The sequence below is a fragment of the Mycteria americana genome, chromosome 1 (genome assembly GCF_035582795.1).
Source record: "Mycteria americana isolate JAX WOST 10 ecotype Jacksonville Zoo and Gardens chromosome 1, USCA_MyAme_1.0, whole genome shotgun sequence".
NCBI classification, from domain to species: Eukaryota; Metazoa; Chordata; class Aves; order Ciconiiformes; family Ciconiidae; genus Mycteria; species Mycteria americana.
Window position 1 is genome coordinate 123,387,838 of NC_134365.1, and position 15,485 is coordinate 123,403,322.

The window sequence follows — 15,485 nt, forward strand, 5'->3', positions numbered from 1 at the left end:
TAAATTCTTTTAACTCATCCTAGCAGGATTAAAAATACATTGTTGGCCATATGTGGATGAGCAGAAAACATGTAAATTAAATGGCTACAAGGACTGGAATGACACTTTTGCTAATTTGTTAGGCAAGTGAGGTGGATGCAGAAAATACCTCTGGACGTACAGTGGCTCAAAGGGCAAGCAGAAACTTGCTCAGCTGTAATTTTACAGTATTAGCAAATGCCCATACACTTTCTCTGATGACTGTGGCTTTTGTGATGATAAGACAAGACTAACACATAAGCACTGTGTACCTACATTCACCTGTTGCATTTAGCGTCTGCAAGAGTCGTTTGTTTCCTGAGTAGATTTCCTGTGCTGCTTATCACCAAGGGGTCTTACAGCCTCACAAGCATCCAGAGTGAAGATTAATGTCTTGGAAGTTTTTCTCTAAGCTTTCAAATTACAGAATGAATGGTTACAGAATAAGAACAGAAACGATACTTTGAAAGTGTTCTGCATCCCACATCTTTGATTAAGTACTAAAGAAAGAACAGTATCACATTTCTTTTGCGGACACAAAAGTGAGATACTTGAAGTAAAACATTTTAAAGTTTCCTAGTCCTTTGGTTATTTAAAATCCCCTCAGCTGGAGACCACTGGATCCCTGGGTTCTGGCAGGCAAGCAAACCAATTACAGTGTTGCCTGGTTTTGTAGCAAATGCCTGGGTGTAGTTCAATGTAGTTCAGGCAGTAATGAAAATAAGTAACCTGCTACATTTTTCTTGGGGGTAAAAGCAGGTAAATTGGCAGTTATCCAACAGACACTGATCACTAATGGTGGGTTTTTTTCACAGTAAGGTGTTGAAGTGGTGACAAAGCTCCTAGGGGCTTAAAATTTTTATCTATGGAGTCTGTGACCGACCAATGTTCATACAATAAATTTATTTCAAAATTAAATTATCTTGACTCCTAGTTAATTTTCCTTGCTTTAATAAAAGTAGCAGAATTTTTCATTTGGCTACCATGAACTGTAGCATTTTGGGTTTAAAGACACATTATTTTTACTTTAAAGGCTAGAAATGCACTCTTCAATAGTTTCAATCATTTATTAGCAGCAACATCATTTTCTGACGTGCCATCTTGCAGGATAACAGTTCCTGCAGAAATAATTGCATATTTGGAAAAGTAACCCAGAACAGTGTTGTCCTTAACTTTTCGCTCGCCCGCTCATAACTCCTTTTCCGTTTTGGCCTATGCTTTTCATTTCTCTAAGTTTATTTGTCCCATGCTGCCACTTTAATTATTTGCGTGCCTAAGTTTTATTGGATGTTGCTTTTCATTTGCAGGCTCCAGTACATTTGAAAATAACCAGCAGCAATTACTCCCTCAGGTTTTACCTGCCATTTATAGGATACTATAATATCCCACACACAAATGAGGACAAGAAACGCCTCTTCTCCAGGGACTGGAAACATTTATAGCTTTCATGTGTGTCCTGGGAGGAAGGCAAAAGCCCAGAGTGGCTGTAGTCCTGTGTGTGCCCTCCTGCAGGATTTTATTCGTCTGTTTGCTGAAGTAAACATAATTTCTGTGCATCATTAGAGGCAGAGGGAACTAAGAAGCTTAAGGGAAACTAAACCAGTTTTAAGGATGAATACTAATTCACACTGTAGTTTGAGCAATTTTCAAAATGAAATCACTAGCTTCCTTGTTTGGGTTTTGCCCAACTTGGAGGTCTTCAGCTCAGTTTCCTGAACATGTTTGAGTGGCTACTTCGGTCCTTAGAAGTTGTCTTTGATGTGAGCTGTGATTTCCTCGGTCCAGGGTCAAGGCTGACTGGTGCTGGTGGGGCTCAGCACCCATGCAGGCCTGTAAATGCCCATCGACTACAGAATGTTGGAAACTGGAACTTTTAAAAAAAGAAAAGCAAGCCGATGATGTGGGGCTCCAATGCTTTTATCTCGCCTCATCTGCTACAGACTAGAAAGCATGCATTGCCAGCACCGTGGTGTAGTTTCGCACTCTTTACATCTGGCCTGGGAGGCTGGAGAGCTGGAGAGAAGCGGGTGTGCTGCCCCACATCACAAGCACAAGCGGTGCCAGGTTTTTTGGTGAGGCGATGAGACCTGGGGACTGACCAAGCTACCCCACCAGGAAGGAAGCGTCCAGGCAAGGGTGCGCGATGCCTTGCTCGCGGCACTGTCAGGGCCCGCCCCAAGACAAGATGAACCAAGGGCTCAGCCCGGTGGGCTGGTGCCTGTGGTAGGGCTTGTGTCATCCCGGTGCCATGGCGGTGGGTGGAGGAAAGAGGAGGGGGCTCCAGTGGGGCCCTGCCCCACAGCCTCCACAGCTAAACCACCAGGCAGACCCTGGCCATCGCCAGGAAAAAGCCCACTCTTGCTTGCTGTTTGTTTTCGGGGTTGGGTTCAACAGACTTAAAAATGACCGGTTCATTTTGAGATTTGAGGGGAAACAACTTTTCGAACGGGCTGCCGGATGGTGTGTCAGCCTTCCTTTTGATCCCGCTGGCCAGCTGCTTTCTTTCTGCAGAAAATAACTTTTAGCACTACCTCTTATGTTTGAGTTTTTAGGTAGCGTCGACGGTTATATTTCCTTGGCTCAAAGGGGGCTTGGTGTGGCGGATGAATCCTCCCTTCCCTAATCCCGCATGTCCTTTCCTGCAGAGCAGCCGAGGCCCTTACGAGCGCCAGGCCGGCCCTTCACCGGCCTTTGCCAAGGAGGTAACGTGAGGCTTCGATGCCGCCCGGCCCTCCCCGACACCGCCACGGGGCAAAGCGGCCGGGAAAGCGAGGGGGGCGTCGCGGCTCCCCGGCCGCGCCGTGGCTGTGGCCGTCCCCCGACCCCGGCTCCGCTCCCCCGAGGTGCCCCGCGGTTCCCCCGCCTCGCCTGCCGGGGTGGCGGCAGCAGCCGCCGTCTCCCCCGCCGGCCCTCCGCGGCCTCCCCCTCAGAGCAAATCGCCCAGAGCAGCGGGCTGCGGGCCTCGGCCGGCGGTGCCCTGCCGTGCCGTGCCGCCGGCGGCGCCGGGGCGGTGCGGCGCTGAGAGGTGACCGCTCCCCTTCCCGCGCCGTCCCGGTGGCTGTAGGACGAGGCGGGGGGTCGGCCCTGCCCGTCCCGAGAGGAGGAGAGGGACGTGGAGGAGGAGGGGTGGGCAGCCCGCGCCCGTCTTGAATGATGGGGCTGAACCGGCAATGTGAGTAGCAGCCCCGCGCTGGCGGGGGCTCGCCCCGCCGAGCGAGGAGGGAGGCGCGGAGGCCGCCGGTGCCGCCGCCCTAGCTCCCGGGGAGGCAGCCGGCGCCGCGCTCCCGCCTTGCGCCCTCCTCAGGTGGGTGCCCCGGAGCCGCTCCCCGGCCGGGCGAGCCGAGGCCGCTGTCGCTGTGGGGAAGGGGCGGGGGGCTGTTCCCGGCGGCGTCCCCTGAGGCGAGCGGGGGCTGAGCCCCCGGGCCGGGGCGGAGGGGCCGGTGCCTGGCCCCGCGGCTGGGCCCCTGGCCAACAACTGAAAACGGGGGGACACCCAGCTTTTTATGCTGGAGTAATTTAAGCTCGAGTCTTAAATAAATTTGTTTTTTTTCCCCTGTTAAAGTCCTGCTGCGTACTGGTGGGTGTGTATTAGCGAGGTGTGGCAGCGTGGGGATTTTAAGTCAGTTAAGCACAAAAAAATTGTAATATTATGCTTACATTTAGTGCTTTAGTCGCTGCCAAGGGGCAAGCGAGCACCTGAGGGAGAAAGGAAATCGGGAGTTGCTGTAAGGTGGGAGTGCTAACCGTCGTCTTTTCCTTCTGCTTCGCTGTCGTACGCGCCCTGCCACACCGCCATCCGGACTGTCTGCACAGCTCCTTCCTCCCTGCCCCTCTCTGCCCTCTTACCGGCCTGACGCCGAGCGTATTGCCGAGTATCTCTGGCCGAGTACCTCTCCGTGGCAGACACGGAGCGAGGGAGGTTTGTGCCACCTGTCTGAGCACAGCAAGCCCCTCCGTGGCACGCCGTCCCCTTACCGCTCCCCGGTGCTGAGCCGAGTAGTGGGCTGAGGAGCCACAGCCTCTACAATCAGCGGAAGCGCAGTCTGGCTTTCGTGGAAGTAGACCGGCTTGTGCATTTTATAACTCCTAACTGCTGTGGATAGCAAATTTTAAGCTCTCTTAACTATCTTAAGTTTGTCTGAGCTCATGGCTTAGCTGCTATTGTGTAGGGTTTTACGTGTGTCTGTGCAGGTACTCAAAAAAAGAGTGTACGGGTGGGGGATATGCAACCTCAGTAAATCTAAGAGATCCAGGTGGACCCAGCAGATAGCTTCAATGCGGTCCCCCAGTGCCTTCTGAATCCAAGAAAGCAAAACCAGACGTGGTGGGCAGTGAAAACATTTTCTGACAATTTTGAGAACTAAGTACAAACTGTGCAGGAGAGTTGGTAAATGTATTCCTTAAACCTTAAAAGGCGTATTTTAGAACTGTTTAAGAAGCTTGCGGTTTAAGTAAAACGTGGAATAGAATAACAGAAGTTAGACATTCTCTACTTTCTCTTCTAGTTAGGTAAAATGCTGTGCTATTGAGCCTATTTTGCAACAGAGTTGCTCCATAGTTTTGATGAAAAACAGTGCAAAATCATTGTAAAGCTAAGCCATGTCATGCATTGTCATGCTAAGCCAACAATAGAAAGAGCAAAACAAAACTTGACTGATGATGTCATAGATCTTTACAATGCACCCCACCCCCCCAAAAAAATAATCACTGAAATCTTTAAATAAACTTCTAGTTTTCACTTAATTCTTCCTGGATTTTGTCTTTGAAACTTGTGACTTGGTCTCCTTTACAAATTATTTTGTGTATAAATCTGACTTTTTTTTTAATATTCAAAATGAGAAAAACTGAGTATGTTTCATTCTGCATGGTTCCTGCAGCTTCCTTCTTCGTGTGCGTGAGCTTTGTCAGTGTTGACGTTCACATTCACTCTATGAATTAAGTGTCGGAGTGTGCATGAGCTTTGTCAGTGTTCATGTTCACATTCACTGTATGAATTAAGTGTTGGAGTAATTTTCAGTATTATTTTAGTGCAGGTTTGCACCACTACTAGTGGTAGAGTGAGACAGATTTCTCTTAGACTGAGGTGATAGTTGGGAATTTTGTTATATCTCTGAAGATTCATTATATTACTTTCTCAATCTTAATCCTTCGATGAAAATACAGTAAGTTTCTCACAGAATCTTCCATACAGTCATATAAATGCACACACTTATGGCTCCTTAAATACAGTGACACAGAACATTTTAAGAGCTCAGATCAGTATCTTAAAAGGGCTTACTGTCCTTTCTTTTTTTCTTTTTGTCTTTTTTTTCTTTTTTTTTTTTCCTGATGCAGGAAATAAGAAACTAGGATTATTTACAGAAGAACATTCAATGTTCATAATGATCTGCATTCTTCCTTACTGAGGTTCAAGGGGTAGAGTACAGCTGTGCTTCAGTTCTTAAGGATGACTGGGTCAGAGAGGGCCACCTGCTACTTCTGTTGCTATTATAAAGAAGGAGGAGTTCAGGTGATAGTATTGTTCAGTGTTAGCTTTACCAATATGTGTTTTCTACAGTGTTTTGTTAGACTTTTTATTTTTAAAGCTAAGTGGAATGCAGGAATAACCGCATGCACAAATACAGGATAGGGAGTAGCTAGAGAAGTCAAATCTTTACAGGAAAAAAGATCTGGTCTTTATGTTGGATTATAAACAGAACCTGAGTGTATTAAGTTTACTCTTAAGAAAAAAAGTCAAACTTCCTTCTGGCAGGAATAACCAGAATTAGAGCCTCCAGACCTTGTGTGTTGGACTAGCGTGTCTATTCTGCAGTAAAAGATGCAGACCAATTGGGCAGAATTCATGGGAGAGTGGTAGGACCTGCAAAACAGGACTTGAGGAGAACAAGTGAACAATTTGGCCTTATTCTAGAGAAGGGGTAGGGCAGAAATCTTAACATTTATAAAAGGCAGTTCCAAGAAGGAAAGGAATATCTTCTTGAGTGTAAATTTCTATAAGGAAAATTTAAGCTAGATAATACACAACTATTTTCTAGCAGGTTGGCAAAGTGAACATATTGGATATTTTTGGATATTGGTTCTGATGAACTTGATTTTCAGGACTATGAAACAAAAAATTTTCCTTTTTCACTTCAACAGACCATTATGTTCAAGGACATGTTTCTTTACAGATCAGGAAGTATCTCGTGACATCAAAATGTCAGTGTTTCACAATTGCAGTGTGATATTTCCTTGTTTAGCATTATAAATTAGGTGGTGCATTTCTTCTAGGTCAGGAATGCATGTTAGCATTTCTAATGAAGAGGAAGAGGAGATATCCAATATGGAATTGATTTATATTTCTTCATAGTCAGGAAAATTGTGAATCCTGTTTTCATAGTGTGTAGATGCGCTGGGATATAACTGAGAGAAGGTGAAACAGTCACTCCAGTCATGTTTGAATGCAGTCAGACCTCATTGTGTGAATAAGATTGTTTGGGCCTTCTTCAGTTATTTTTACCCAGCATGTGAAATGGGTGGATGGAGGGAGGTCCCTGTATGGTCAGCGTTTTAAACCATTCCTGTAGTGTCTGCCTATCACAGAAGATCAATAGTAACTGCAAACTACCTGTATAGTCACATGTAGTATCTGGTACGTACTTTTCAGAGTCAAAATCCTACTAGGATTAAGTTGAACTTCATGTTTCTTTGGGGTATTATGGGTATGGGTTGAGGGGAGTCTTGGGGGGAGTTTTCTGCTTGAAGATGAAGTTTTAGAAACGAAAGCGGTTGTGAGAGATGGGGATGCAACAAATACTCTATTGCCGCATCTCTGAAGGCTGTGGTTAACACAGTATATCAGAAATAAAATAGCCAGTTTGTATAGCAATGCCAGAGAAAATATAAGATTTTGTGTGTTGCTATGAAAACTTCTTTATGTCTCTGTGGTTTTCTTTCTTTTTTGTTTTTTTCCTTAGCAGATCTTGTGAAATTAGCAGGGTTCCTGTTGATATCGTGGGCTGCTTGGTACTTGGGATGCTTACTCGCTGTTTTTGTGCCCAAAGAGACAATAACAACATCTATTGCTAATCTTAAAGACATTGGAAAGAAACCGGTGTTGAGAGGTGTGTAGCTATATTTCTTTTTTTTTTTTCCCTTATACTGTATCTAATGTTGTGTATTTACATGGTAAATGACAAATGGCTTGTTAGCTAATAAACGATTTGGTATGTGCTATTATAAGGATGAATTTGGCTGTGTAAAGTTAATTAATTAGTGAAAGTCTGAACTATTTCTTAGACACTATCTTTGAAGAAACACAATGTCATCTGGTTTTTGCCAGTATGCAAATATAATTAATTGAGTAGTAATGTAAGAACACCTTATTTGTTTGCTGGCATATAAACACAAAGCTGCAGCTGCAGCTTTGGTTCTATCATCACATGTATTTTACAGTTATGGTAAACTGTTGAATCACTAACCAAACTTTGTGACTAAATTCTCATTATTTCTTTCCTCTAATCTGACTGGGTGGCTTAATGTGTACATTTTTCTCATTCTATGACTATGTTATCCTGTGAAAAAGGCTTAAAATGAGAATGATAACCATTAACTTCAAGCTATTGGTAGGAATCCTTCATCACTCTAGCCCTTGCTTTCTGTTATATGAAATAGCACAAAGTAATTACTCTAGATTCAAATCAGATCATACTACATGGGGCATTTTTCCCTAGATAAGCTTGCTCTTGGTCCCAGCAGCTGTTTGAAAGTCAATGGTAACTTAAAGCCCAAGCAAATCTGTGATAATGTTGCCACGATACTGGAAAACTATCAGGATTGCCTTCCGTGTATATATGTTTGAGCTTAGCATGTTGACATTAAGTAATTCCTTCCATGTAGAAATTGTTTATGCAGCATCCAAGAAAACATTTTCTCATCTTTGTTGTTGTAGCCCCAGTCCCAAAAAGGCAGAAGTGTGATCACTGGTCTCCCTGCTCACCTGGGAACTACGCCTATCGGATTCTTAGTGGTGGTGGCAAAGAAAAGCTGGCTAAAATTTGTTTTGAGGATGAGCTGTGAGTACCAATCTAACTTTAAAGCTAAGCAAGTACTTTGTAGTGTGAAGAAGGATGTTTCATTTTGGTTCACTAGCAGCAAGTAAGCTCCTACGAGGGGGCTCTTATTCTGGTAATAAACTTCATAATATATCTGACAGTATTTAACTTTTTTTTTTTTCCCTTTTTGTTCTTTTTTTTCTTAAATACCTAATCTCGGGTTATTTTCTTCCTTCCTCTACATTAGCTGCATTCAACTGTTAGTTTTAAGTATGATTTTTGATTTTCATGGTGCAGGGTAGCCAGTTTACAGTATGTTGAATGGTTAACACCTCTGAAAGTCAAGTTCTTTCATGGCTTTTCAAACTGGACAGGTAGAGTGACTTCATAACCTTGCAATGATCTTTTGTGTAGATACAGTCCACACAGAATACTGCCACAAAACCACATTTTATCTTGGTTTTTTTCTACTTTATCTTTCTGGCTGCATTTGTATGAAGTACTTTCTTGATCTGGCTCAGTTTGAAAGACTCATTGTGCATCGTTGAAGGAAACTGACTGATATAATGTGCAATATTTTTAAGCCATAGCTCTTTTTTACTACAAAGTCTTGAATTAAATAACTGAAGAAAATATGAACATCAGAAAGTGACTTAGCATTATTAAATATAACTTTGGATCACAGCTTCTGGATGGATGTATTCTACTGATACTTGTTTATTTCGATTCCAGGCTTATAAGCGAAGAGAAAGGTAACGTTGGAAGAGGTATAAACATTGCCATTGTGAACTGTAAGTAAGAGAAAAAAATGTTAGAGACATACATTTGTACTGCAATAATTTACAAAGGTTCTTGGGGGGGGGTGTGTGTTTTGTTTTGAGGGTTTTTTTACCAGCTAGTATGGAAGGAAAGGGAAAGGCAAAAATTGCAAACTTGATTCATGTTAAATGTAAGAAAAACAAATCTGTGTTTGAGAGAAATAGTCTTCTGGATAAACAAAAGAAACTTGTTCATAATCAGTATAAGAAAATACAAAATGTGTACATAGAAGTGGTATATGTGTATTTTATTAGATAAAAGAACTGCTTCTTATGTAACATAGTAAAAATATCTGTTATCTCCAGCAGTAAGACTCAACTTTCAGGTTCAGTCCTTGATAAAAGGTATCTGCTGCTGCACTGATATGGGGCAAGCAGTAACTGAGAATTGCAGTTCTGCCCCAAGGTACAACCAAGGTACAAATTCCTTTTCCAGACTTGGTCAGTGGACAGAAAGACAAACTCGAAGCTCGATTAATATAAAACTGTCATTATATGTCTTTGCTTATAGTAGGAGCTATTGGAAAGCAGAAGGTGCAGTTTATTCCAGATCTGGAGGCACCATTTTAATCTAGATGAATGGGAATGGTGATGAAGTGCAGTGTATTCAATAATGGATCCTGAGAAAAATGAATGCCTAAATGTTGTGGGGGAGGGGAAGAAAGGGAGATCAGATGCAGAGTCAAGTTGGCTTTGATCACAAAACACTTATGTTCCAGTTTTTTTGTCTCAGTATTGCTAAGCAAGATCTTGACCTTGTCTAAAATTGCATGATTTTATTGAAGTCACTGGGTTAAATTACCATAGACAAGAATCTGTTCCAAAAATTTTTTTTCCCAGTTAACTACTGCATTTTTTTTTTCCAGTAAGGAATCATAAAAACTTTACTGGTTATAATAGGTAAACAGTTAAAAATGAGTTTTCAGCATACAGCTGTAGAGTAAGAGGGCAAATGCTCATCTTGAATGCATAAGCAAGATTATAGCAAATAGGAGTAGGGAACTAGCATTGTCTTTGCATCTGACATTAGTGAGGAAAAAGGAGTGATATATCAATTTTTACACATTTTTAAACAGTCATTTCCTTCATCACACATATAGTTGTTTTAGCTACACTTTCATCTCCATCTGCAGGTAAATCTGTCCATTATCTTGAACCACTTTGTAGTGAGACATGTTTTCTACATGTCCTCTAATTAGGTCAGTCAAGCTAATGACTGCGCTCAATAAGTTTCCTATGGCATCACACTTGTATTTTATTCCATAATGATAACTCTTTCTTCTCTGAATGCATATGGTCTTTTGTAAGAAGGAAGACAGAACTACTAAGCCCAAGCTAACAACACAGAGGGAGAGAGAAAGAATTTTGTGGATTTCTGCTGTCCTCACTACAGCCTTTTCCATTTCTTTGTGATCTCTGCTCGAAAGAAGCCCAGTTCTAGAATGCCGTTTTACCACTGACAGATTTTTGCCAACTTTTCCCCTCCTCAGCGTGATAAACCTGCCATTTAGAGTCCTATGTTCAGAAGAATTTGCCTTCATGATTTTACCGTATATGGATCAAAGATAAGCCAGAAAGAAATCATGAACTGCTGGATCTTCTCACTAGAAATGAGCTGATGCACTCTAAATGGAAAAAACCCTCTCATGTAGCAGGGATCCAGGGAGGGTCTTGGATAACGAAAATCAGTTAACTCAGTTGGTATGGATTTAGAAATTTGAAAAGTATTTCCAATTGTATATGTCTTGTTTAAACAAAGATAGACATCTAAACAGCAAAATTAATGATGAATATTGACCAAAATGTTTTGGAATTACTAATTGTTTGCATGCCCAATTTCTGATACAGTAATGACGAGTGTTGAGGTTCTGTCCACTGAGATTCAAATGGTATGAAAGCTTGCACATCTGAAATACTGCACAGAATAGTATTAAGCTCATTCAAATAGCCTTAGGCTTAACCAATTTTCCTAGTTATGGTTGTGACCTAGTATAGTACATATAGATATAAAAATATGAAAATACACAGTAAACTGAATTCCTTCTTTAAAATAAAAAGTAATAAAAATGTTTTAGTCACATTTGATGATTCAGAGACTACATGAAACAAAATAGTCTCCCCAAATCTTAAACTTACGTTATTCCATATTCCTTCCAATTTAAAAACTTAAACAAAAGAAAACTCAGAAGCCAAATAATACACAAAATTAGAGATGCCTAGCTTTAGCTGAAAATGCTGTATATGCTGATTGAATTTAATCATTTTTGCTCATATTTACACAACTTTTTTTTTATTTACAGATAAAACAGGAAAAGTTACATCGGCAAAATTTTTTGACATGTGGGAAGGAGGTAGGGAAAAGAGTACAATAGAGCTTTTGTTAGTGTTTCGGCATTAAGAAAGGACTTATAATTATCCTGCTCTTTCAAATTACTATGATTGTATTATCAACAGGGATCAGGTAGAAACAAAGAGCTGTTGTTTTCATAAAATATGGTCTGGCCAGATCTGATGACAAATTTTGCCTGAAAAGCTGAATTTCTCCTGTTGGTTGAGATAGTTAATTGTCTTTTTTTTTCAGTTGTCTTGCTTTTTTTTTTTAATTGTCAAATTGCCATTTTTTGTCTTTTTTTTTTCCTCTATTATTTCAGCCCGGTAGGAATAGCACTTAACCAGGTACCGCATCCAGATGCTTCACTCAGCGAAATTCCTTTTCCTGACATATTTTGTTCTATTTTAATTGTAAAATCGTCATAGGAAATATGCTAGTCTGTCTCTTAACATCCTTCCATGTAGCTAGAAAGATGATCTGCTTTAAGAATAGCTTTGAACAAGTTTTCCAAACTTTGGACGATAGCAGTTTCCTTACCTATTAGTAAGGAGAAACAGAATGCTATGAGGCACTGTAAGCTGATTCTCTGACCACTTAAGAATGCTTGTGACCTTACGTGCATTAATAGAAATCACATTGGGGCTAATGATGGGGCTACAATTTTACATAGGGTATGTAGACTGTAATGTCTTCAGGGTGCCTATTACATTTTTTTTGTATGGAAAATGAGTGTCTTGTGTATGTTTAGCAATTGCAAAACCAACAAATAGCTTAGTGCTGCAAATAGGCTGCCACTTAATGAAAGTGGGGGTACAGTGGGGTGTGTAACTCAGCTCTGCAGTTAGCATGGTAGTAGGAAGCTCACAGAATAGCAATGACTTCTCCTGGGCTGTTCCATACTTTGCTTGCACGTATAATATTATGTGAGGTAAACATAAGAAACCATCTATATACTTACCCTGGGCGTAAATGGCTTTTGTAGAAGGTCAGAAGTATCTTTGTTTACTATTGGGAAATGCAGATGAAGCTTTGCTCTCCTAGCCTTCAGTGAGAGCTAGCAGCTTTCTGCACCTTTCAAGATTAGGCCCTCTGCCTGTAAACAGAAAAATTGCCTAATTAGGTCTCATTTTGAATAAACAAGGCCAAAAAGTGAAAACAAGTTGAAAGTAGGTGGAATACGATATGTGTGTAATGAATAATCAGTTGTGTAATTGATTCAACAGACCACTCAGGAGAGATGGTGACTTTCATTAAAAATGCACCAGAAGGGTCCCTCCTTTTGATGGTGACTCATGATGATGGAAGCACCCGGTAAGCAAGTTATTCATGACATGCTGAGGAACAGAGCTTGAAAATCACTCTTGCGTAATGGTGTAAAGGAATGGTAAATTTCACACTATAGTCAAGGTTGTTCTCTCATTTCCTGCCTAAAAGGTTTTGATTCCATGTCCATCCAGTGCTTGCCCATATCATGTACGTTGATGCTTCCAAAGATGGATAGATAGTGTTATACTTGTTTCAAAGCACCAGTCGTCCTCATAAAGGACATTGCCGTTACCTCTGGGTCACAACCTTCTGTTAGGAAGGTATCCACACCCCCAATTATAATGTATCTAGTTTGCTTTCCTTCCTGCATCTTAACCTAATTGTTCAAGTGCTTTCAAATCTTCAGGTTTTTTTAGTTGAATTCATGATATCGTAATTATACAGGGAAAGACTTAATCATTTGGTTGACAAGCATTTGATGCCCTTGTCCTTATTTAAGAAGGGTTGAAACATCAAATAGTATTTGAGATGCATTTTTCTTTCTGCTATGCTGTTACAAACAGGTTGTATTAACATCAGGAATGTAGAGAGGAGGAAGAAAAAGAATTTTGCTCTGTGAGTTTAATGGCATGCTACTAAGACAGCTCTCAGTGTTGTCCCAAAAATCGGGGTTCGTTTACCCAGTGTGCAAAATGCCAATATAGGGCTTTCTATAGCACTATCAATCATTATGTAAATTGTATATTTATATTTGATTATTACAACATCAGGATTTTTAGAATTTCTCAGTGTTGCTTCTGCTGACCTACTAATGTAAAGCATGAATCAGTTGTGTTCTTTTTCAGCACTTTTCACATCCTGAATTTTTAACACCTTTTTTTCACTAAATTTTCCTAGGTTGAAAAATGAAGCCAAAAAATTAGTAGAAGAACTGGGAAGTAAAGAAATATGGAATATGAAGTTCAGGTCAAGCTGGGCTTTTATAGCTGCCAAAGGCTTCAAGCTGCCAGATAATATCCAAAAAGAAAAGGTCAGGTTCATTTTATTTTCACTTTGTATTTGTCTGTATATCAGGTATAACCTTCAGATGCAGATTTCTTGTGTTAGCTATAATAACTGTAGTCTGTTCAGTAAGCCTCAGTCGTACAAAGCAAGTTCTCTAAGGTGTCATCATTCTTTGCTTTGGATCTGGGCCATGTACAGTACTGACTTCTACCACACCAGCACTAAATCATCTGTAGACAAATTTCAGAAGTGACCAGCAATTCTAGAGAGTCTCAGTTTTGAAATGTCCAACCTGACATGCTGTACAGAGACTTACATTTTCTTCTGGAAGGACAAATTCCAAGGACTTCCTAAAAATAAAGACTCTTTTTATGTGAAAATTGGGCTGTCTCAAATTGGCCGTGCAAATACAGCAGTGCTTGCATCACAAAACTTTTCTGAATAACTTGCCCTCAGGCTTCAGGAGGACTAAAGATACCATTTTTATATCAGATTTCTGTTTGCATCTGTGACCTTGTTGTATTTGCTTTCTATAAGCCCAGTAGTGCTCATCTGTATGACAGAAAGGCAGGCAGAAATGAGAAAACGCAATACAGATGTCAGTTCCCTTGATGATACTGACTCCCTCCAAAGGCATGTGAAACTTCCGTAGGTTTTTTTTCTCCAGAATATTGTTGCAGTCTTCTTCACATTACAGAGCTTCTGCAGGAAAAAGGTATTCAAATTAGTGTATATTATGACAGCCATCTGAGAAATAAATAAAGCACTCTGTGTAAGAGAGAAACTGGTGGAATCTTCACCCATTATGTCGAGCAAGATGTGCAACATGCTACTTAGCTTCCCAGTCCTACCCCATTACCCTCTTCTGTTGTATGAGGTTTGACAAACTAGTTTGTAAATGGAGAACCAAATATTGATATATTGATTGATTATTTTTTTATTTTTTTTTTAACAGATAAACCACTCTGACAAGGACAACAGATACATTGGCTGGCCAGCTGAAATCCAAATAGAAGGCTGTGTCCCAAGAAACCTGATCTGAACAAATGCATACCTCACTAGTAAAGATGATTCTATATTTTTATATCTAGGACTAGTAAATTGCCTCCGAACCCAATAAGCATCTGAACACTAATTTTAAAATAAGTCATATGCACAGTTTTTAACCTTTCTTTCCTCTGTGAGGTTTTACTCTAATCTGAAAACAAATAGGTATTTTGATGACAAGTGGAAATAAAATACTCTGGTTTGGAATTACAACGTTCAGGAAGTCAGTCATAAAATACCAGGATTTTTGAAAGTGAGTATACATTGTCATTAGTAATTTTAGGGACTTGGTTTTGTTTGTTTATTTGTTTTTAGTATGTGTTTTCTTTTGGTTCCCTTTAAAGACTAATATGCAAATAGCACTTAGTCTAAATTACAATATAAAATCACTAGCAATAAAGCAAATTATTTTGATGTTAGTTAATTAGTAACTTCAGAAAAAGTATGGAAATAGCAGTTACATTTGCTGAGCTGGTTTTAGTGATGGTGACAATGTGGAATAGCAATGTTAACATATAAAGATCAAGTTACTTGAATTATTTTACCAAACTTAATCTGCAAATCTACATGGTTTGTTTTAATTGTTTTTTCTTCCTGTAAGTTTAACTTACTTGTAAAAATGTAGTGACTTCATGCAAGCTTAGGTGTTATTCATGCTAACTATAGAATCAAACACGTGATTGTAAGGAAACTGTAGAAGCCATTTATTCGATTTCCCTTTTTGTGAAGCACATCAAGTATGTTTGGACCTTTCTTAACTGGTGTTTGTCCCCCTGTTGTTCAGAAGCCTCCCATAGGGCAGATTCCACAGCTTAAGTTGCTTCCTGTAGCATTTCACTGTTATTCTAGTTATTCCCCAAACATACTGAATTGACCTAAAAGGACCAAGCCGATTACATGGAGAATAACTCATCACCATTCTTTTTATGGCAGTCTATTATGTACTTGAAGACTGTCCTCATCAAC

At 40.5% G+C, this 15,485-nt stretch overlaps 1 protein-coding gene across 2 annotated transcripts; it reads left to right on the forward strand.

Annotated features, from left to right (window-relative positions):
- The first annotated feature begins 2,632 nt into the window (after positions 1 to 2,632).
- Positions 2,633 to 15,272, forward strand: FAM3B (FAM3 metabolism regulating signaling molecule B). 2 transcript variants are annotated; one of them, XM_075518978.1, is made up of 8 exons: positions 2,633 to 2,720; positions 6,978 to 7,121; positions 7,949 to 8,072; positions 8,784 to 8,842; positions 11,170 to 11,220; positions 12,425 to 12,512; positions 13,365 to 13,497; positions 14,428 to 15,272. In XM_075518978.1, the coding sequence occupies exons 1-8, from the start codon at positions 2,648 to 2,650 to the stop codon at positions 14,512 to 14,514; spliced, it is 759 nt and encodes a 252-aa protein (XP_075375093.1). In that variant the 5' UTR covers positions 2,633 to 2,647; the 3' UTR covers positions 14,515 to 15,272. The 2 variants fall into 2 exon arrangements, with proteins under 2 accessions (XP_075375093.1, XP_075375102.1); XM_075518987.1 differs by lacking the exon at positions 2,633 to 2,720 and adding an exon at positions 2,862 to 3,190.
- The last annotated feature ends 213 nt before the right edge of the window (positions 15,273 to 15,485 follow it).